General features: G+C 57.9%; 1 protein-coding gene across 1 annotated transcript in view; it reads left to right on the top strand.

Moving 5' to 3' along the window:
- The window catches only part of LOC150039862 (polypeptide N-acetylgalactosaminyltransferase 17-like), a 53,367-nt gene that overhangs the window by 13,771 nt on the left and 16,119 nt on the right, over window positions 1-23,477 (top strand). Inside the window, exon 7 of the mRNA XM_090327554.1 lies at window positions 16,441-16,558. Within this exon, the coding sequence (XP_090183680.1) occupies window positions 16,441-16,558 (118 nt within the window). The remainder of the gene's footprint in view (window positions 1-16,440; window positions 16,559-23,477) is intronic.

Genomic DNA, 23,477 nt, shown 5'->3' with positions numbered 1-23,477 from the left:
GGGGTGGACAGGAGTTACCGTCAGGCTGGGGTGTTAACAAGCACAGGCCCCTGACCCAGAGCCTGGCCCTCCAGTGCCAGCCTCCTGAGGGCTGGGATTGCAGGCGGGAGCCCCGCTGCCCTCCTCCTTCTCCCCCCCCCACTCCTTGTATTTAACTCGTTCAGGGAAGCAAGTCCTTCTGTTCCCAGATACAGATGCAGGAAGTCCCTAGGAAGTTTCTTATCACTCCTGCATGAAATAAAGACCCGGAGTCTCTTTAAACCCAAACAGACTCCATTTCCATTCTGTTAGCCAATCTAGTGCCCTAATGAACTCGACCTTAGCTGAAGGTAGAATCTGGGGCCCGCCCGGCTCTGTGGGCTCCTCTGCAGGGGTGTGGGGACGCCCCTGCCCGTTCCTCCTGCGGGTTTCAGGCCGCCCGAGCCCCTGGGCTGCTTGCTGGGGTGGGTATGGATGCAGACCCCCTCCCAGCCCGCCCCACTCCAGGTGTGGCCCCCTTGGTTTGTTTGGATTGTGCCTCCTGGCGACGCCTCGTTTTTGGTGGTGGCTGGTGTTGAAGAGCGAGAAGGTGGCTCTTGCTCTGTGACTCGGTTTCTTTGTGACAGAGGAAGGAAATATTGAAGAACTAAGGCAGGCGGGTGCCCGTGGCTCACACCTGTAATCCTGGCTGCTCGGGGAGCTGAGATCCCAGGATTGTGGTTCGAAGCCAGCCCACGCTGAAAAGTCTGTGAAATGCTTCAGTTAACCAGCAAAAAGCTGGAAGTGGAGATGTGGTTCAAGTAGTAGAGCACAGCCTTGAGTGGAAAGGCTCAGGGAAAGCACACGAGCTCGGAGTGGCTCTGCAAAGGAGGGGAAGTGGACACCTGGCCGGAGGACAGAGGGGGCCATGGGTGACAGCGTTGAGGACCCAGGAATACAAACGCAGCCCTGCTGCCAGTGGGTCTCCACCCGTCAGCCACAGTGACTCCTGCGCGTGTCTTGTGCTTGCGTAAAAGCTTGACAGTTTTGTATGCATTCGTCACACCGTGCAGGAAGAGAAGTGGTGAATGGCCTTGTGTCTCCGGTCTCGGCCAAATGGCCTGCTCGGCCCAGCCCACCCGGGGCCTGCGCCTGCCCCCGCCCGCACCCCAGGGCCTGACTCTTCCTGCACCCTTCCACAGACAGTGGCTGGCCGCGCACCGAGTCCGGGGGCACGGGGGCTCCCGCTGGCGTGCTGCAGCCTGTAATTAGTGACACTGCGCATTCATAACCAATTCAAGCTGACGATTAGCAATTAGCCATCCTTAATCCAACATCTAATTTGATCATCCATTATAAGGTGCCGAGTGCTAGGGCCTGCTGGGTGGGGGGGCTGCCTGCGTCTGCCGCCCCGGCCTGCACCCCTCTCCACGCGCCGGGGCCCCCGGGCCTCCTGCCTCAGAGGAGTGCCCTGCTTGGCCTGCTCCTCCTGTTCTCCACTGGCATTTTCAGAGGGCCAGTACGAAGTGCCCTGCCAGAGACGCCGCGTCCTCCAAGGGATGGGGACGGATGGCCCAGTCAGAGGGCTTCTGACTCCACTGCTGGGCCCATCTGCTCACCCACAGGCTGGACACTGGGGTGGCCTGGCTGGCGGAAGGGGGCCGGGGAAGGGGCAGAGGGGGCAGGGAGGAAGGCTGTTTGCAGCCTGGACTGCCCTGGTCCCCTCACCCCAGCCCCACAACTGCCCTGCAGCAGAAGGGACAGTGGTAGGACTGACACTGGCCAAGCCCAGTCTCTCCCCACGGAAGCCTCCTCCTCCTCCTCCTCCTCCTCCTCCTCCTCCTCCTCCTCCTCCTCCTCATTGCTGGCAGTCCCGGTGGATTCTGGATTTGCCAGGAAAACTCCCCCCTGCATTAGTCATGTCACCAGTCCTGGGAGTGGCCCTTCATTTTCCAGATAGGATCCTGAGCTGCTTTGCGAGGCTGTTCCTGGACCAGGGTGGGCTCCGGGTGGCTGGGATTAAAGGCGGTGCCGCTGCGGGGTCCCCACAGCTCCACAGCACTGTTTTATGAGCTGTGTTATTGACAGGGAGGTGGGAAGAAAACCCTCCCTAAATCTTGCAGTCATCTTTGGCAAACCTGAATGTCTGCTTGAAGAAACTTGAATTTGCAAGGACTTGAGATGCTGAAGAATAGGAGGAGGGAGGGTCAGAAGCTGACAGCCATGAAATGAGAGCTCTGTAATTTGTGTCCGGGCATTCGAAGGGAAAGAAACAGGAATAATTCTTCCATCCTGACTGTGGTGCAGACGTCTTTCAGCCCAGCAGAGATGAACCAGACTGGAGACAAGGAAACAAAGTCCCTTCTAACCGACTTGGTCCTGGAGAACGGATGCTGTATGTGTTGCAGATTTAATATTCGTTGTAAAAATCAAGAAATACAGCTGAGGATTAATCACGACACTCGGTGTCTGCCACTGTTAATCCTTTATGCCCATCTTACATATTTTACATTCTTCAGCCTTTCGTTCACGGGTGTCAAATGCATGATCACCAAGGCCGAGGCCTCTCTCCAGGCCCCGGTCCCCACCTCTGTGTCTCCAGACACACATCTGCCCTGGGGCTCAGTTTTGTCTTGTTGCATTATTTCTTCACTTTCTTCCATGGGCTGTAGCGTGAGCCCTGCTTCCTCCACCGGCTCAGCCCCCTGGCTGGCCGGGCCACTCTCCAGGCTGCTGCCCTGACCTCCTGCCACACAGGCTGTGACCTCAGCCTCCCGCCAGGGACCTCGCTGTGGACGTGAGGGCCAGGTTTCCAGAGGCCCCGCGTTCCGCCCAGCGTGGCTGCAGACTCAGAGGTTCCCACAGCCTCCCTTCGGGTTTGGGAATTTGTTAGAATGATCCAGGGCTCAAGAGAAGTATTGCCATTTTATCCTAAAAGACACAGATGGAGAGGAGGGGCAGGAAACCGTGTCATCCCCCCTAGACCCCGCCGTGCCCCCTCCCCTCCAGGCCGTCTCTGTGTCCTTGCTGGGCTCAGGAACGACAGGGAGGGAGCAAGGGCACTATGGCTGCCGTCTTGGCTTGGCCTGGCCTCAGAGTTCCATGCGGTGCCAGGCTCAGCCTCCCGGAAGCACAGAGAAAATGCTGGTTTTCTTGGGTTCTCTTATGTTCTAGACTGAGAAGCGGCCTGTTATTCCACACAGCTGTGTATGTGTTTTGGGGGTGGGGGGTTGGTTGGAGGTAAGAGCCACAGACTTTCTTCGCCAGGCTGGCTTTGACCCGTGATCCTCTGATCTCAGCCTCCCGAGCAGCTGGGATGGCAGGCGAGAGCCACCGGAGCTCGGCTTCAGAATTGGCCTTGGATGTGGCCTGGGTCTGGTTGTGTCTTTGTAGACAGCAGCTCTTGGGAACGTTTTCAGGGTTTCGGGAAGTGTGTTGTCTGCCAAGTTCTCTACTTTGTCTCAAGGTTTTCTGCATGGGTATTTCTTTCATTTGTCAGCAAAACACTTGAAAGCCTTTGTTGGTAGTCAACATGCTCTCGCCCATCCTAAGGGCTCCTTCGCTCTCCCCCTCCCTCTCCCTGTTCCTGCCTTTCCTGCGCATGCATTCTGAAGGCAGGTTGGCCTCCTCCCTCTGTCCTGGCCTCTCACTCTCTCCCCTTATGAGTCAACATCTCCCCGGAGCATTGTTCTTCTTTTTGTCTTGCTTAATGGCAAAGCATTGAGGGCTGTGTTTCCTTGAGCTCATCGCTTCCACCCATGGCACTGGGTTGTGCCGGCTTCTGACTGTCTATAACCCCGGGTTTTATTTCCCTTCTATTCCGAGAGAGAAAATTAGGTGCATTTTTATAGCCAGATGATTCCCTTACCCTTTTCTTCTGTCCTCCCTTTTCCCTTCTTCTCTTCTTCCCTTCCTTTCCTCCTGTTTCCCTTCTTCCTGTTCTCTTGTTTTCTCTCTCTCTCTCTCTCTCTCTCTCTCTCTCTCTCTCTCTCTCTCTCTCTCTCTCTCTCTCTCTTTCCCTGCTTCCCCTTCTCTCTCTCCCTCCCTCCTCCCCCCTCTCTCTTTCTCATTGGGGGGCTGTGGTATGAATGACTCCATCTTGATTGTTCGTCTGGGCTCTTGGGTTCCAGCACAGCGGCCTTCTAGAATTGTGTTTAACACCCTCACGGTGTGGTTGGTTTTTGCGTTGTGGTAGTGTTCTTTGAGTCCCTTTATTCACTCAGCAAACATGTCACGGGTGGGGGGGGGGCTGTGAGCCAGACCTGGTGTGGTGCCCTGTTTTCTTCTTCCTGCTAAGATCGTGTGCCTGTGCCCTGCAGGGCAGACTGTGGTGCCAGCAGCTTCCTGAATGAGAGAGCCAGGCCCTCAGGGAAAGTCGAGCAGAGATGGGGGGGGGGTCAGGTGAGCATGCTGGATTCAACCTTGCCCCCCCCCCGGAAACAGCACCAAAAAGGAAGCACGAAGTCCATGTGCGCCCCAGTGTGTGGTCCCAGCCCTCACCAGCCGTGTGATGTGGTGCAGTCACGAGAGTTGAGGTGAGGGGATGTGAGGCCCCACGTCTGGCAGGGCTGTGGTCTCCAGTTCCATCTTACAAACGTCTCGAGAGTTGCATGCAGGTGTTAGGTGTGTTTCTGGGCCGCGGGTGTTCACAGCGGGCGGAGGCAGGCCTGGCCGCCGTGTGGCTCCAGCTGCCCCAAGCTCTTGCCCAGCCCCACAGCCAAGGCCTGGGTGAGGAGGGGTCCCAGGCCTGCTGGTCCCAGCACTCAGCCCACCGTGGCGGCTCTGGCCTGTGTCTCTAATGTATGATGGATGTGGGGAGTGGAGTGTGCCCGCAGAGGTACGCGGTGAGGGTGCTGAGGGAGGGCTGGGCTGCACCACCCCGCTGAGGGGGAAGGAGGGCGGCCAGAGACGGCAGTTCCTAAGTAGAACTTTTGGTCAGATATGTTTCCATTTCAGTTGAAAACCAAGACAATTATCCTCTTGGGGGCTAATTGGGGCTACGATCCAGAGCAGCACAGAATCAGATGCTTGAAAAGGTTCCAGGTTGACAGAACGGCGGCCTTGTTTCCGGGTCTACACCACCAGGGGTGAGAGCTCCATCCCTTGTGAGTGAGATGGGGGTGACTGCTGACCAGGATGAGGGGTCGGGCAGGGCTGAGGCTCTGCGGGCATGTGGAAGGGGTGTGCGGGCAGAAGTTCATCGACCACACACGGGGAAGTGGTGGTTTGGGTCTAATTCAGAGGTTTGGCTGCGGAAGTGCCAGACAAGATTCACCAGTGGGTTCCCGGCCCTTGTAAAGTGCTCCAATCAGAGTCTCCATGTTTACCTTCCCGCACATAGAGCAGTGATAAATACATAGACACTGAATCCCCTCCCTGCTGATGGTGGGAGGCCAAGGGCAGGTTTTCTGATCGCCATGAGCTGATCTCACAAGAAGCATTTGGGACTGAGCCCAAAGAGAGGGCATAAAGCCTTGTAAGACTTTGGAAAACATTCTCACCCGTGTGTGCAAAATCAAGCACCATTTGTACTGGGGCTTGAACTCAGGGCCTGTGTATTCTCTTGGCTTTTTCACTAATGGCTTGCTCCACTACTTGAACCACACCTCTACTTTTGGCTTTGTGCTGGGATTACAGGTATGAGTCACAGCTGCCCATCTCAAAACTCAGTCTTTTAATAAAAATACATCGCTAGTTTATGAATGCATGATTTCTGCATCCTCGAAATGAACGGGATAAATCAGGAATGGGGGAGGAGAGGAGTCCCACAGGCCCCCGGCCGGTTCCTCTGGTCCCTCCTTGGCCGTTGGGCTCTCCAGTGTTATCCCAACAGTTGGCTTTGGCCCCAGTTCTCTTCCACGCTTGCTTCACAAGTCTGACGTCGCATGTCTCTGGCTGCATGACCCTGTGGGTGGGACATGATGTGTGGTGTCGTCGGGAAGTGGTTGAGAGCTGGCTTAATTGGCTGGTGGTCCAGCCGCGTGGTTATCTGCGCACTTACCCCTCCTAGGGAGGCTGCAGTCTGGGTGGGCTGGGCCATCTCCTCCATGCTGGTGGGGGGGCAGCGGGCCACTTACCAGACTCACCATCACCAAAGTGATCTTTCCCTGGGCTCAGCCTTCCCAAGACAGCTGTGCAGCCAGGTCCCAGAGCCCAGCCTCCCCTGTCCCCAGCACGTCCTCCCATTAGCCCAAAACTCTTGGACCAGGTTGAACCAGAAATCAAAGTAGTTTATTGAGCTGTTCCAGATAATAGTCAGAAAACGTGTCTGTTTGGTTCTGGGTCAGGTTCCTGTGATTCTTCACAGCTTGGCGGGCTCCCAGGTCAACAGTATCTCCTACAGAGCTAAGGGTAGTTTTTGATCACGAGGCTTGGGGGGAGAAAAGCACAGATTGCTCACACCAAGGCTACCCCCCACCCCCATTGGCTGTGCTGTCGCTGGCTGTGCTGTCGCTGGAAGGGCTTCGGCTTGGATTACAGGAGGGTGGGATGGCAGTCTGTAGAAGTAGCGCTGCTTCTGGATTTGTTGGGGTTTAAGCGGCCTGGGTTGCAGTGGTTGTAACAGACATTCAGGAACTCGGGGGCTTTGTTCTGTTTAGCCTGAAGCTTAATAACCAACAAGCCCTGCCGTCTCTCCTCCCTCCACCTCCTCATCCCTGTACTGCGTCTGGAACCTTGCAGAGTTTTTCTCTGTGTAAGACCTCCTTCAAGGCCGTGGCAGCGGAGATGGACTCTGATACCCTAGAGAAGATCCATCACCGTGGCTCGCGGGGGAAACCCACGCAGAGGAAACATGGGGTGAGGAATTCTTGTCCAGCTGACCTGCCGAGGTTCTTGCTGAAGGAAGGCCTGGCACTCACTTTTTTGCAGAGGAGAGAGGAAGCATGGTTCCCACAATCTTTCATAGTGTGTAAGTGGGACTTCCTACAGTCAAAGACAAGAGGACAAAGATAGTGTTTAACACTCTTTACGCGTGCCCCACATAAACGGGGGAAAACCAGAGAAATGAGTAAGTATCCAGAGCAGAGCTCAAAGATAAATGTTCATGTTTAGATTCATGTGCTATATTTATCTGAAACAAACCCGGTGTGAGGAGGGGTGTCCACTCAGGGCCTCCTTTGGGGCTGTCCTGTCTTTGGGGCTCCCCAAGGAATGCAGGGCTCCTTTATAAAAAAAAATCAGGGGTCGGAGTTTGGCCTAGTGGTAGAGTGCTTGCCTAGCATGCATGAAGACCTGGGTTCGATTCCTCAGTACCACATATATAGAAAAAGCTGGAAGTGGTGCTGAGGCTCGAGTGGTAGAGCTCTAGCCTTGAGAAAGTCCAAGGACAGTGCTCAGGCCCTGAGCTCAAGTCCAGGACTGGCAAAATAAATCCATTTTCCAAAACAACTTTCAGAGCTGCTCCCGTGAAGACATGGGTTGGGGTGTGTTTGGAGTGGGGTGTCATGAGCTCCCCGCGCGCCCAGCGTGGAGGGTTTTCTCTAAATGCTCCATGCTCTTCACTGGCGTGGAAAGCCAAGCCTCGGGTCAAGCAGAGAAACGGGATCTGGGGTCCATGGGTCACCGCTGGTCGGGTTGTTTCCATGTCACTAAAAATAAGAGGGAAGAAAGGAGCTCAACAGACACTCAACTGTGGAGGAAGGATGGATGATAGACCGAGCATGGATAGATGAGTAGATGGATGGAAAGATCAGTGAAGGATGGATGGATGGATGGATGGATGGATGGGCAGGTAGGGGATGGACAGTTGGATAGATGGAGGATGGATAGATGAGTGGATGGGTGGATAAATAGATGGAGGATGGGTGGATGGATGATGGATAGGTGGGTGGATAGGTGGAGGAAGCGGGCCTGGGGGTGGTCCCCGGGGGGATGTCTTGGTTCTGATTGGAGGAAGTGGGCCCTGGGGGCGGTCCCCGGAGGGGATGTCTTGATTCTGATAGGAGGAACTGGACCCTGGGGGTGGCCCCTGGAAGGTGATAACTTGATTCTGATTGGAGGAAGTGGGCTCTGGGGGCAGTCCCCGAAGGGGATGTCTTGGTTCTGATTGGAGGAAGTGGGCCCTGGGGGCGGTCCCCGGAGGGGATGTCTTGCCCTGTCCCTTGTTCAGATCTTTACCTTCCTGGGGCCGAGGACCTTCAAGGCCGCAAGGTGCCAGTGGGAAGCCAGGTGTCAGTGACAGCTGTGGGGTCACCAGCCTCCAGCCAGACGTCTTGGACAGTGGAAGGCAGTTGGATGGGAAGTGGCGATTTCCTTCTGCAGTGGAAGTTAGGGGTCTGGGCCCTGCCACGCGCCTTCCCTGGCACCTTCAGTGACGTCGTGCTCTGTCAAGGGTTTTACGGAGACTGTTTTCCGGGGGTTTACTCTGCCCGCCGCCTCTGGCCCTGGGCACGTGGAGGGTTTTGAATATCAAGTTAAAGTGACCTTGCTTGTGTGCTGGGCCTAGTAGGGCACTTGAGAGGTGGAGGCCGGATCCCGAATCACACAGAGGCCTTGTCTGCAGACAGCACTCCCCCCCCCCAGCCCAGCCACTGCTGCGGAGGCCATGCTTGGGGGGTGGGGGCGCCTCTGGCTTGCGTTAGGTTCTCCTGTTGTTTCCAGAGCTCACAATCCCCCTGGAAGACCATCAGAGACCACGGCCCATGCAAGCAACAGAGCCGTTTACGAGCAAGCTCGAGCCTTAGAAACCCGTGATGCGTGGAGGCCCCGAGTACAGAATCAGCACAGCTTTTATAGTACAGAGCAAACGAGTTTTAGTTTTCATGCTCACAGCCTCGTGCTTTAGTTAACCTTTCCATAGAGACATTCCGCAGTTGCTTATCGGTTCTGATGTTATGGTTTTCCACAGAAGTCTAGTCTTAGGTGTCCTTGCCGGCTGTGGGGCACAGCTGCAGTCCTGGAGACGACCTTTGAATGTCCCTGCTAGCTGTCTGGGTAAACGTGATGGAGCGTCTTACAGTTACCCTGAGAAGAGGCAGGGAGGGGATTTCTCAGAACTTTACTACAAAACGGAGATGGCTTAACAATAACTTTTTACTGAAGTTCATCAGACTTCAAAATTAATTTAGGCCTCACACTCTCTGGCTGGGAAGCTGCCTGGAAGGGGGGAGGCCCCCCTCTCCAGCCTTCCTCCCACAGACCCCCTGTCCAGCCGTCCGTCCCGAGGCGTGTGTCTGCAAACAGTGTGGTTTTGGTGACCTGGTGCCATCTCATCTGTGAGCGCAGGTGCGTGCTGCAAGGAGGAGATTCACACCGTCACCGGACAGGAGGGAGCCTGAGGCGTGGACAGTCCCCCGGGGCCTGCAGCATAGGATACCACAGCCCTGCCAGGGGCAGCCATGAGTGACATCTGCCACTGCTGGCACTTTGGTTAGGAACAGCGGGGCCAGAAGGGACGGGGGCAGCGTGGCGGGGGCCTCAGGGGAACAGGAAGCTCTGGGGCCCAGGTGCTCTGCATTCGCCCCACAGATGGCTGAGCCCTGGGGGGACACATCCGTGGCGCACTGTCCCCCCCAAAAGAGCAGGCAACAGGCCAAGCGTGACGGCTGTGCCGTGCTGTGGGAGTGAGCAAGTGAGCTCCCCTCCTCCCCTCCTCCACCACTGGGCCAGATTTCCCCAACAAATTCCTGCTCTTTTGTGATGGAAAGAGAGGCCAGACACGTGACAGAACAAAGAAAACTGTATTGCAGCAAAGCGCAGCATGGATCCAGCTTTGCTGATTGAGTCGGTAAAGTGAGTTTGTTGAGAGTTAGAGCTGGGGGGAGAGGGGTCAGGAGGAGAAGGCAGATTGGAGGAAGAAAGGGCCCTTTGCTAAGGTCAGGATGGCCCATCCGGCTGACGAGGGCTGAGAACAGCAGTTCTGCGGTTTGTCTGAGTGGGCGGCAGCGAGATCCAATGTGACCAGCCGAGCCCAGAGATGGAGCCCGGTGTGGGCATCAGACAGATGGACGGGGGTCAACTAAATGACGTTTAATAAATGACATTTAAGTCCCGTCTGCCCCCCTTCCCATCTGGAGGCTCTGAGGTTCTGGGAAGACGCAAGTGTTGCGTCTGAGATTCTTGGTTGTGGAGGACGCAGTGACATTTGATGCCGGGGCATCTGTTGATGTTTTCCTTGAAATCGGCACTGTGCTGCCAGTGGCTGCAGGACGAGGGGTCCATGGTGGATCTCCATGGAAACGCCGTCCGTGGAAGTGGCAGAGCTGGGAAAGCCTCTTCCTTCCACCCCTACCCCTGGCGTCCAGGTCAGCTACCATGCGATGAGGCGGCATTGGCGTGTGGGCTCCTCTTGGTGCCCTGTGAGTGAGGCCGGGGCCCTGCCAGGACCGTCCGTGGGGTCAGGGCCTGCGAGGACCGCCCGTGGGGTCAGGGCCCTGCCAGGACCGTCCATGGGGTCAGGAGGCCTGCAGGACCTCCGTGGGGTCAGGGCCCTGCCAGGACTGTCCGTGGGGTCAGGGCCCTGCCAGGACCTCCATGGGGTCAGGGCCCTGCAGGACCTCCGTGGGGTCAGGGCCCTGCGAGGACTATCCGTGGGGTCAGGGCCCTGCCAGGACCGTCCGTGGGGTCAGGGCCCTGCCAGGACCGCCCGTGGGGTCAGGGGGCCTGCAGGACCTCCGTGGGGTCAGGGCCCTGCCAGGACCGTCCGTGGGGTTAGGGGGCCTGCAGGACCTCCGTGGGGTCAGGGCCCTGCGAGGACCGTCCGTGGGGTCAGGGCCCTGCCAGGACCGTCTGTGGGGTCAGGGCCTGCGAGGTCTGTCTGTGGGGTCAGGACCGTCTGTGGGTCAGGGGCCTGCAGGACCTCATGGGGTCAGGGCCCTGCCAGGACCGTCCGTGGGGTCAGGGCCCTGCCAGGACCGTCCGTGGGGTCACGTGCAATGGCAGTTGGCAGTGCTGCCTGCTGTGGGTTGACGGCTGCACTGAAGCTGAGCTTGGACCTGGTCCGTGGAGGAAGTACACGAGCCCCTGTGAGGAGGGCACTAATCTACACAATCTGTGCCCCCCCCTCCCCCAGGGCTCTCCAGATTGCAGGGAAAGCTGGGAGGGCGGGACACAGATGTGCACCCACCCCCAGCCTTGTGACAAGTCAAATTCCCAGTCTGCTGGCTCTGCTGAGACCCCACTCCAGCCAGTCCTCCCTGCCTGTTAGTGTCTGCTCCCTACGGCTGGGACGCCGAGTGTCTTTCAGGAAGCCAGCACCAGTCTGGAATGGTCCTGAGATGGTCCCCTGGGGCGAAGGCTCCAGCGCCCCTGGGCCCAGAGAGTCAGAATTTCTGCTGGCCAAACTCCTAGGAGAGAGATGGCTTGGGTTTGCAGGCACCCTGGGGTGCTTAGCTCTGCTGTGCCGTGGAGCCTTTCCTGGCGGGTCCCCTGTGTTGTCACCTGGCAGTTCGGGGGGGTTCTGGAGGAGGAGGTGGGCCTGAGGCGGGAAGGAGGCCTCCACTCCTCTCAGCCAGATTGTTGCAAGCGGGAGGGGCACGCAGACGTTGCATTGGTGTGCAGGGCACAGCCTGCTAAGCTCCTGTGACAGGAAATCCGCTCCTCAGAGGCTGAGGACGATTATTTTCTGCATTATTACACAAGTCAATGAAGATGAAACAAAACATTAACTATTGTGAGCCATGTGGGTTCACCCTGAAGAAGTTAAGCCGGTTCCATTCTAATTGTGCCCAGCTTCCTCGGGCTCATGAGTTCAGGAGTGCAGTGGTGGGGAGTCCACGGTGTCAACTGCACACCCCGTCCCTTCCCGGCACCCCTGGGAGTCCACAGCGTCACCCGTCACCTGGGCGCCCGTCCCTTCCCAGGTAGTTTTGTGGTGGCAGAGGCCTGTTTCCAGGCCGGGAAGGCAGGAAAGGAAATGGAAGCAAGGCCACCGCAGCGTGACAAGGTGTCTGTCCCTCTGCCATGACATTCAGCCAGTTAATTAATTCCAGTTCTTGGCTGGCTCCACTCGGGGTTACTGGCCCACTTCCTCTGCCAGTCCTGACTTGTGAAGGGAGGCCAGGTGCCTGGACGTGGTGGCTGGTTCTGAGCTGCACCGGGGCACTGGGTGGTTTTCTGGTGGCTTTTATGGAGGGTGTCCTGGCCAGGCCAGGACCAGTGATGGGGCTGCTTCTCCTTCTCCTCTTCCTCCTCCTCCTTCCCCTCCCCTCCTCCTCCCCCCTCCTCTCCCTGGCCTCAGGGTGTCCTCTGGTGGGGTCACCAGCCTGGGTGCCCTCTCTGTAGTGGCTTGGGTCCAGCCCGGCATGTCCGGCCCTGTTGGTGTGCAGCCACAGGCCCCGGCCTCCTGCCCACAGGACACGTGGGAGGTGCTGGAGGCCTGGGCATGTCCCCTGAGGAGGGGGACCCCAGCACCCCCAGCTGGGCTCCCGACATAGCAGGGAGGAAGAGCAGGCTGGGGTTGGTGAGGAGAGGAAAGGGAGCCAGGCCTAGGGCCTGGGAGTGAGGGGTCCCAGGAGAAGAGGCGCCCGCAGGCTCCGGGGGACCTGGTGCAGAAGTTTGGGGTACCCTGGACTTCGGGAGTGGGCAGAACCTGCCACGGTTTCTTTCGCGATCCTGTCCTTGTGTTCACTCCAGCTGGGGCCTCCGAGCCCTGGGTGGCCGTGTGAGCCATGGACATGCAGCAGGTACCAGTTCCTCTACCCACGGGCCAGCCGTCGGCCGGTCAGCCTGGCTTTCCAGCTGCCTGCCTCTGTTTACCTCCTCATGCCTCTTTAGAGACCAGCAGGAGAGTTGGGCATGGCTGGGGGACGGGTCTCTGTTCACCACCCCGTGGGGCAGAGACACAGGCCTGGACCTCAGTGGGCCTGCCTCCCTCTCCAGAGCCAGGGGCCACTGGGCTCCTTGCCTCAGTGTGGGAGGTGGAGGAGGAAGAAGAGCAGAAAAAGAAGGAAGAGAAGAGGGAGGGGGGAGGAGGAGGAGGAGGAAGAGGAGAAAGAGGAAGAGGAGGAGGAGCCAGCCTGAGATCTGCCACCCAGGAAAATTGTCCACGGCCCTCTCTCGGCTAAGATTCCTTCAGTGATTCCCAGGCCTCTTTTCTCTGAGCTGAATTTCAGTGCAAAATGCAACAGTACATTAAGTCGCATTTCTGTGTAATTAAGACACATTAAAATGGCAATTAAGCTCGGCAAACAGCCTTCTGTGTGGGTTGGCGTGCAGGGGGAGGGGGCTGGCTGTGTGTGTCACAGGGATCCAGAACCTGGAGCTCCAAAGCTTCTCTTTCTTCCTGGAAATGGAACTTTATTATGGGAAAAAGTTACGTTCAAGGGCAGAGGGGCCTGTCCCCTGAACCAGGACCCACGTGGGCTGGCGTGCGCGCTCCCCCTCGCCCCTCCCACACACGAGGAGAAAAGCCACAGCGTGTGCAGTCCGGGGTGGTTAAATGCCTTCTGTGTATGGGGATTGGGGCACGTGACTTCCCGGATGGGGTACCCCTGATCTCTGGAAGAGAGTCAGATGTGAGGTTCTCGTCGCATCCCAGGGGCCGAGGCCCTAGGGATGGATTGAGCCCTGGCGTGGTGGGGAAGCCACGGGCTCCTGGCTGGGCATCTTTCCTCAGAGTCCAGGATGCTGCGAGCTGCACAGGGCGTGGGTGGGGAGGTGAGGAGTGGGACCGCAGGGTGCAGACTCAAGGCTGGGCCCCCACTGGGCACTGAATGGCAGTCTGGGAACCCATGGGGAAGGGTGGAGGCTAGAGGCCCCCGGGGTTGCAGGGCCGAGCCTGCAGGGGGCCTTAGGCCTCCGTGTTGATGGGCTATAAAACCAGGGATGTTGCTCCCTCCCTGTTTGTATTCTTAATGATCTCTTCCTCTTCTGGTCCAAACTGGCTTCCCCAGGACCCGGAGGGGGTCACTCTTCCGAGGTGCCCCCAGCTGTGCTCCAGAAGCCCTGGGTAGAGTGTGGGGTTCGAGCAGGGCAGTCCCGATCGGTCACCCCACATGCAAGCCAGGCAGAGGTGGCTACAGTCGGTAGCGTCTGAGACTGATTTACAGTCACCTTTGAAAACAAGAATCCCTCCCTAAACACTACTGAGAAGTGTTCCTGCACTCCTCCCGGGGAGGGAGGGCTTGAGTAAAAGCCGCTGCCTGGTGACTTCCAAGGATGCTAGAACATTGTCTGAGTACCCCTGTGTGAGGGCAAGGCCAGCAGATTGGCCTTCTGCCAGGCTAGGTGGAGATGAGGCTGGAGGTTGAACCCGGGAGACCCTGGCGGGCGCTGTCCTCAGAAACTCTACCAGTGTCCCCCAGCTTGAGTCCCAGCTGCATATCAGATGCATGTGGTCAGAGAGGACCTTTGGGAGAGGAGCTCAGCCGTGCGTGGTGGTCCAGGCCCGCCCTCCGGGCCCCTTTGGAGGTGGCGGTGGGAGAATCACAGTCCAAGGCCAGCCTGGGCAGTCAGCGTGAGACCCTTCCTGGAAAACAAAGTAAGGACACAAGCACGGGGTGTGGGATTCGGGTCCCTGCTAAAAATTAAGGAGGGAGGGGAGGAAGGAAGGGGAGGGAGGGCAGGAGCGGGAGCCCAGCAGGCTCCACCACTCCCCTCCTGTTCCCTGGGGTGGGTGGGGTGTGACGGGCAGCCTTTTCCCTGATTTACTCTCCAGCGTGGCCCGATCCTGTTTCATCTTCTGGAAGGAACCTTGCCTCGCTGTCTTTGGTTTGCTTTGCCCATCTTCTTAACCTTTCCGTTGTCGTGTTGATTTGTGCACAGGGCTCGCCAGAAGCACTTGGAAGGGTTTTGTTTCACACTGTGTTAGAGACTCTGTGCCAAGGGGGGGGGCAGTGCCACGGGGCCCTGGCGGCCCTGCCACCGGCCATGGAGACCCAGATGGGACCCAGGGACTTCTCGCTATGGCTGTCAGTTCCGGAGACGGCTAGGGCAGGTGTTAGCTGACCGACCGATGGGTTAGTTGGTTGGTCTGGGGTCTTGGTGCGTAGCCAGGATGCGCTCTACCCCGGGTGTTGGGTCACAGGTGTGCCCCTCCCTGCGCACACGCGTCCAGGGTCTGTCTTCATGGCCGCAAGCTGCCTCCCAGAGGCTGAGCCCACGTGGCCGGGGTCACAGCCTGGGGTTGGCATCTGGGTTTCTGCCTGTGACTCAAGGCACAGCCGTGTCCCCGGCTCACCTCGGGCTCCCCGCAGCCCTGTCGCCCCCTCTTCCCGTCTCCCCTTCCTGCTCCTCCTCTCCCCCACCTTTCTCCTTCCTTCCCTCCTTGTCCACCCCCAGCTGAAGTCACTTGACTGCCTGCCCTGTCCTTGGTCCCTGAGGCTGGTTTCTCCACTGACCCTGCACCAGCCCTGTTGCAAGCTTTCATTTATTCAGCAGTAGTTAGCAAAGGTACCCTAGAAAGCAGAGATCCCCAAAGCAGGCATTATGGGCACGTGGCTCCCGTGGTCACATACGGTGTGGCTCTATGGTTCTGTGGTGGGGTGGCATGTGGTCCTGTGGTGTTCTGCCTGGCTCTTCCGCTGCCCTCTCGTGTTGAAGCCTCTGATCCATGCTGAGGTGTGTGTGTGTGTGTGTGTGTGTGTGTGTGTGTGTGTGTGTGTGTGTGTGCGTGTGTGCGCCCGTGTGCACGCGTGCAGGCTTAGGCACGGGGATGGGTTCCAGCTTCCTCGTCCCTGCGCCCCGGCACCCTCATCAAGAGCGCTGGAGCTGTGTTTTGTGGGTGGACCTCTGGATCTCCCGCCATCCGGTGGTCTGCAGTCTGGTTTTGATTGAGTCGGTACTGTGCTGGTTTTGTTACGATGGCTCTGCAGTCTGGTCTGGAGTCAGGTGTTGTGCCCATAGGTGACGTGTGCCGACATACCCTGCTTCGTGCCGTGACCAGACAGGAGCGCCAGGCACCCGGTGCACTCATCACAGTGGGTTGGGGACAGGGACAACAAATCACTTTGTGGTGCTTGAACGGGAAAAGCCGACCTTGGCCGTCTGCACTCACCGTGCATCCGAAGCATGGTGGACGCTGAGGAAATAGCGTATTATTTAGACACCGTGCAGATAAATCTGAGACAGGCAAAAACGACATCACAGTAGTTGTGAAACTGTCCGAACGTGTGCCTGAGACCCCGTCTAAACACCACTGGAGACGTGGCCCAGCAGTAGAGCTCCTCTTAGCAAGCCAGGGCTCCGAGTTCAAACCCTGGTACCACCAAAGACACAAAGCAGCTCTGTGCCCACTTCTCCCACAGAGCCTGGAGCCTCACACCCCTGCCCTCGGACCCCCCTCCCCCCCCCAGCTCGCTCAGGCTCCTCTCCCTCGTGGGCAGGGAGCCAGCTCACCTCCCCCTCGCCTCCAGGAGGCGTGGGCCCGCCGTGGACGTGTGCTGTACCGTGGGGACCACGTCGACTGGTCCTCACGTATCTGTGTTCCAAGACGCCGTGCAGCCCTGGCCTTGGGGAGAGCTGGGGGACGGGGAGCTGGGGCTCCTGGGAGGAGCCGGGGCCTGCTGCGGGCCGTGCTGAGCTTAGCCCCCCTCTCTCTCTCAGGACGCCCGCCATGATCGGCTGCTCCTTTGTGGTCAACAGGAGATTCTTCGGTGACATTGGGCTCCTGGACCCCGGTATGGACGTGTACGGAGGAGAGAACATCGAGCTGGGAATCAAGGTGAGCGCCCCCACTGACCTGCGTTCAGAGCAGGTCGTCCATCTCCGCGTGGAGATTTACTCTTCCTCTCTGGTCCTGTCGGGCATTCGGCCACGGCCGTGGCACGCCAGTGGACACAGAGGCTGGCGCCCCGACATCCCGCCCTGCGCTCTGGTTAGAGCCACGGCTGTGCCCACATGCCACCCGCCTCTCGTCAGGACGGACACCGGCACCAGAGTGGCTCGTGTCCAGGGCGCTGTGGGCTCCAGGTCGTGGCTGGGCTTCTAACGATGGCGGCTCTGACGTGACGCCGTGTCGTGCACAGCGTGTGTACATTGACCTTATAGACACTGCTTCTCACCGGGTCTGGTGCCCGTGCCCGCCCTCCTGGCCACGGGAGGCAGCGATCGGGAGGGTGCCGGTTCCACACCCGCCCAGGCATGCAGTTCCTGAGAGACTCCGCCCTAGAACATGATGTCTGGTCTGGGGAGTGAGGGGCATAGGTAGAAAGGTTGGCAGTTCCAGGCCAGAGGCCCTATCCACAAGGGTAACTAAAGCTAGAAGGGCTGGAGGCGTGGCTCAAGTGGTAGAGCGCCAGCCTGGGGGGCTCAGGGCTCTGCGTTCGTCCCCAGTACCACTCCAGGAAGACTGCATTGGATTGCGTGCTGTTTGGTATTTCTTCCAGCAGCAACTATGCAGATGGCAAGTTCAGTGCTCAGACTCTGTTTTTCACTGTCCCCACACGCATCGTCTCTGTGCTGTGGATGCCGACGTGCTAGCTTTCGTGGAGCACGAGTGGCTTGCCGGGAGACACCCGGCTCCCGCCGTGGCGGTGGTGACGTGTGGCTCCACAGGTGCCCTGGCTGTCTGCTTGCCGATCTATTTTGCCGAGAGATAGACAGCTATCTGTGATACTTCTAGCCGCTCCATGATGTGTTTTATTTCTGGCTTCCGTCCTTGCTCAGTTAAGTCTTGAGTAGAAAGACTTTCTGTGTTTCAAGGGAAAAGACCCTGCCAGATGGCTCCAGGGCACCCTGGCACGGCAGGCAGCTGCTCTGGCCAGAGCGACCGATCGATAGGGTGGAGGCGTGGAAAAGCCCGGGGCACCCAGGAAGCAGATGGAGAGAAATGGAAAGTTCCTCTTGCCCCGCGGAGGGCTGGTCAGAAGCGCTGGTCAAGGCCAAGGCGAGCGAGAGAAACCGCTCAATGTCAGCGGAAAAGCAGTTCTTCCGGTGGGCTCAGGAGAAGGGGGCGCCTCTTGGGCATAGCCCCACTACTTGTGAAGGAGGTGTGGAGAGTGAGGTATGGAGAGGCACATTGTGAGCCTGTGTGGACCTAAGTGGAACTCCTCTGCAAATAATAGACAAAACAACAAAAAAGAAGAAAGAATGGCCCAGCCTGAGCCACTCGGGAGGCTGGGATCTAAGGATCATGGTTCAAAGCCAACTCGGGCACTAAAGACCGTGAGACCTTTATCTCCAGTTAACCACCAGAAAACCGCAAGTGGCGCCGTGGCTCCAGGGGAAGGGTGGTAGCCTTAAGGACAGCGCCCAGGCCCAGAGTTCAAGCCCCACGACCGACCAAAAAAAAAGACCGTCCCACCCACATTACATAGCCCAAACGGCAGATGCCTGCACACACCAGCTGCTCTTCCTCACACGGCCTTTCCAGCACCCAGCGCGGGCGGGACGGCAGCGTGGCAGACCCGCCGCGGCGTTTGTAAACTTCAGGACCATGGGCTCCGCTGGGCTGGGACTCTCTCTGTGGTGAGGGCTTGGAGAGGATTTGTTTCTTTGTGTCCCCTCTACACACATTAGGAAAGGAAGAACTCCATCAGCCCGTTCTCCGTCAATTCCTGCACGTTGTTATGGAAGATTTTACACACGCCCGAAAATAGACTCTCATAACGAACCCCAATGTACTAATCACTGAAGCTCAACGAATGTCAACATTTTGCCTTGTTTCTTCTTTTTTCTTTTTCTGTTTGACTGCTTCTTGGCTTTTAAAAGGCGAATCCCATCCTCCATGTCATTTGGGTTCATTGCTAACACATGCAGACTTTTTAAACATCATCCTGACAGATCTATACGTTCAGCAGAATTTAATATTCAAGTCGTGGGTTCTCAGAAATACGTCCCCAGATTCTGTCATGTTTTCTTGAAGAAAACCGTATGCTTTTCGCAGTTGGCGTGTTGGGTGGGGAACTGAAGCCAGCGCCGCCCCCCTCCCCCCATCCCACACCACCTCCCTTGCTGCCCTGGTCTCCTGACACACTCCACAAGGCAGGTGCCACGTTTGTCCCGGAGAATTTGTGCCATCTGGATTCACCAGATTGAATTCTCTTGGCATCTTTAACTTGTTATTACCCGTTTCTCTAAAATAGAATGAGAAATAATTTGATCAAGAGCATGGACTTGACCCAGCTCCCTTTCCTCCATCCTGTGTGCGTGCGTGCGTGTGTGTGTGCATGTGCACGTGTGCGTGTGTGTGTGTGTGCCCGTGCCCACGTGTGCATGCACGCCAGTCCCGGGGCTCACACTCGGGGCCAGGGCACTCCAGCCACACCTCCACTTCTGGCTTTTTGGTAGTTAACTGGAGATAAAACTCAAGCACTGTCCTGCCAGGTGGCTTTGAAACACCATCCTCAGATCTCAGCCTCCTGAGTAGTGACTATGACAGGAATGAGCCGTGGCGCCCGGCCACTCCCCTCCCCACTCCTCCTCCCCTTCTTCCTCCCTCCCTCCCTCTCCCTTTGTTCCTTCTTTCCTCCTTCCCGCTCTCCCTCCCCTCACCCCCTTGCCTCCAGAACACCAGGATGATTCTCTAATCCTTGACTACTTGGTAAAGCCGCAAGCTCTGTTGCTGGGTAGTGCACGGAGGCTCCAGAGGTGGGAGACGCCGGGAGACGCTGGGCCTCCAGTGGTGGGAGCTGCTGGGCTGCCAGTGGGCACTGCTGGATACCTGCTTATAAACGATAAATCGTGGAATAGAAAGGCGAGCTCCATGCTGGGGGAAATGAACAGAGAACTCGGAGTCCTCGTATCTTATCTGGACTGGGAGGAACACTGAAAGGCAAAGAACATAATAGAAAACCCCAGAAGACAGACGCCAGCGGGGCCCCGGCGTAGAATTCCACACGGGCAGGCACGTTTCCAGTCTCAGACCAGAATCAGCCGTTTCTTCGAGGAGCTCGGGGTCCGGCTACCCAGAAATGGAATTTAGAGACCGAAGTCTTCTCAGGGAAGGCGCCGAGCGCCACGGATCATCACGAAGCTTAGACAGCAGAGCCAAGGGTGCCGACTCCACACGCCAGCTCTCCTGCCACCGCAGGCTCACAAGCCTGGATGCACGGGTGCACGCGTTCTTGCTTGCTCTAGTTCCCGTCCTGCTGCCGTAGCCTAAAGGCCCAGGCCATGAGGCGTGAGTGCTCTTTGCTCCAGGCACTCTGGGGACACAGCGGGGGCCCCGCTGTCTGTCCAGCAGGGAGGAGGGGACACGCGGAGGGCCCGCTGTCCCGCCGTGGCAGCGGGAAGCACCTTCACCATCACCGTCCGTGCATTTGCTGCACCCAGCTCTGGAAATGAGGGAGCAGTGCAGGCAGAGCGAGGCTATCTTCATGCAGGAGGCACAGAGGACAGTGGCAGACGCTCTGCGAGGCTCTGTGACTGGAACCACAGTTCTGCCTCCAGCTTTTTTGATGGTTGGTTAGAGGTAAAATTGTCAGAATGTTCTGCCCAGGCTGGCTTTGAACTGTGGTCCTCCGGTCTGAGGCTCCTGAGTAGGTAGGATTGCAGGCCTGAGCCACCGTGCCCCACTTCCATGGAGTTTTAACTTACATGGAATTCCATGTGTTAGTCACTCCTGGCTCCGCTTCACGGATGAGGACAGAGGGATGGACAGAAGCCAAACAATGCGTCCAGGGTGTCGCAGCCAGAACCCAGCCCAGACCCACCAGCCTGACGTCCCAAGAGGGTTGGAATCCTCCTTCTCCCCGAGCACTTTGTCTCTACAGTCTGGTAACCATGGCAGCGCCGCGGCGCCTGCTGGGATGCTGCTTGCGTGGATGCTGTGGGCAGTGTGCTTGCAGTCCTCATGCAGATGCATGGACAGGCAGGGCCCAGGCCTGTCTGCAGAACTCACACCATGCGCCAGCTCGTAGACGAGCTGTAGTTATGCAATAAACAGAAAAACGTGTTTGCAGCACCATGAAATTGGATTTCCTCATCCATAAATTGTGTTATATTTATGCCTAAGTTATAGTTCAAGGAAGCGCACGGCAATGCTGATATTTTTATAAATGGTGTCTAATGTATTTCTATTAAGGGGAGATATATTTGCTGTGTTGAAATGTGTTATCGTAATAGCCAAACCATTTACTCTCACACTGGAAAATTGTGTGCTTTTTCTGCTTGGAATTTTACTTGCTGGCGCCCGGCCCACCAGGTTTATTGTAAATGATCATAAGTGGGGCAGGGCGGGGGGCGGGTAGGAGCCATCCATCTACACAAGCAACTCCAGAAACTTCCGCCTCCTTCATCTCCCCAAAATGGTGGCGTGAGATCCCATTCACAGCCTCCGCTCCAGTCACCGTGGGTACCCGGGGCCCAGCTCTGAGGACTCACCACTGCCAGGGTCTCCCCTGGGGCAGCAGCCTCTGATCTGGCCTCTTCCCCCACGCAGGCTGCACCCCTCCCCGTGGCCCTCCTCCCGCCCCATGGCCCTCCCCCACATGGGCTGCACCCCTCCCTGTGGCCCTCCCCGTGGCCCTCCCCCACACAGCTGCAACCCTCCCCATGGCCCTCCCCCACACAGCTGCAACCCTCCCCATGGCCCTCCCCCACACAGGCTGCAGCCTCTGCTGTGGGTTGTCCTAGGTCAGTCACCCCACCTCACTGCAGAACCTGCGTAGGACTGGGAATTGTGCAGGGCGTCCTCCGGGAGTGCGATGTGTTCTAGGAGCTGTCTGCGAAGATGGCAGCACCCTGGGGGCCATCCATGACCACCGTGATGGCAGATGCTCTGCTGGTCTCCCGGTCCTCCTGCTCTTCTTTGAGGCCCCGTCACTCCAGGGTGGCAAAGGCTGCGCTGGCACCTTTCCAGTAGAATCTGCACGTTGTTTGTCTGCTTCGCAGGAAGTGGAAGAACGCTCCACTCAGCAGCTCTGCGGGTCGTTTCCTTGCCTTTTTCACTGCATTTGCTGACACGGAACGTCTGCTGCTCCCTTGCACCAAGGAAGCATGGGAGGTCGCAGCTCTGATTCCCAAGGTTTTCCCAGGCGAATCTCTCCCGTGCTGGGGGCTGGTTGGCATCTGAGCTGGGGCGTGGGGCAAGCTGGACCCTGGCACTGAGGACTGCTGTGCTTGGCGAGGGGCCTCTGCGGGCCTTCCCCAGACCTCAGCAGCACAAGCTCCATTCTTTCTGGGACGGGACACAGCCTGTCACCCACCGTACAGGACAGGAATCCCTGCTCTAGAAGAGACTCACTTCTTCGCTGGCTAGCTGCTGGCCAGTCCTTTTGGTGGGCCTGGGAGCTGGTGACCTGGGCCTCGTGCCCCCCACCCCCCAGCAGCTGTTTGTGGCTTCTCTCCTCTGGCTTTGGCAGTCTCCCATGTGCCTTTTCTCTCCCAGGCCTGGGAGACACCTGTCTAGAAGGGACCCCCACTGACCCACTTTCTGGAGGCATGGAGTTCTCTAGAAATGCCTGGAATTGGGTCACTCGGTGAGATTCTGTTGAGCATCTCCAGGGTGAATCAGAGGCTCGGATGTCGGAGGCCATGGTCTGGCTGGAGTCTGGCGATGCTGGAGAGTCGGAGGCTCAGATGTTAGAGGTGATGCTGGAGTTGGAGGCTCGGATATCGGAGGCGATGCTGGAGTCAGAGGCTCGGATGTCAGAGGCCACGGTCTGGCTGGAGTCTGGCGATGCTGGAGAGTCGGAGGCTTGGATGTCGGAGGCGATGCTGGAGTCAGAGGCTCGGATGTCAGAGGCCACGGTCTGGCTGGAGTCTGGCGATGCTGGAGAGTCGGAAGCTCGGATGTTGGAGGCGATGCTGGAGTCAGAGGCTCAGATGTCGGAGGCCATGCTGGATTCGGAGGCTCGGATGTCGGAGGTGATGCTGGAGTCGGAGGCTCGGATGTCGGAGGCTTGGATGTCAGAGGCCGCGGTCTGGCTGGTGTCTGGCAATGCACGAGTCAGCCCACCTGAATCAGCAGCTACAGATGGAGAGCACTTGCAAGATGAGACCTCCCTCTAGTGTCCCTGGGCTGGGCTAGGTCGGGACAGCTGGGACAGGTAGCTGGAAATGACCCACTCGCAGAGCTGACCTGTGCATAGCCAGCCTTCCACGCTGGCTAAGTAAACCAGTCCACTCCTGAGCCTTTCCCCCACCTCCAGGGGCCATCGCAACTGGCTTCTCTCATCCCAAACTCTTGAGCTTTTCAGGGGGGAATTTAGTGACTATCCCTGGTTGAAAAGAAAAAGAAAAATACCCAAGACTTTATCTTTTCCAAACTGAAGATTGAGAGTCCTGCAGCTGGAATGAGACTCCAGATGCCCCACGGTGGTGCATGTGTCCAGCGGTCCCCGGGACAGCCCTGTCGAGGTGCCTGGATCCCAGGGGAGTCACACGGTGGCAAATGTCGCAGCCCTCTCTGTGTGTCTCTGCCCCTGTGAGCTGGACAGCTCAGGTCCTCAGGTCCCCTCTCCAGATCAGGCCCAGAGTGATGGAGCCACATGACCACAGCTAAAACCCTGGCACTACGAGACCAACAAATCCTCCATCCCCAAAGCCCTCTGAGTCAGGCAGGAGCGGGCATGGTGTCAGGAGACATTCTCAAGGTGCATCACACTTTGTGCATCACACTTTGTGCGGTGGCAGTCGTGTGCCCTGCAGGAAAGTCACGGCACGTGGCCGGGTGAGTGGCTGCTGCTCGGGGCCACGTG

The sequence above is a fragment of the Megascapheus bottae genome, unplaced genomic scaffold (assembly GCF_031878675.1).
Source record: "Megascapheus bottae isolate mThoBot1 unplaced genomic scaffold, mThoBot2.hap1 HAP1_SCAFFOLD_245, whole genome shotgun sequence".
In the NCBI taxonomy this organism is placed as follows: domain Eukaryota; kingdom Metazoa; phylum Chordata; class Mammalia; order Rodentia; family Geomyidae; genus Megascapheus; species Megascapheus bottae.
Note: the sequence above shows the minus strand (reverse complement) of the source record. Positions and strands in the feature narration are given on the sequence as shown.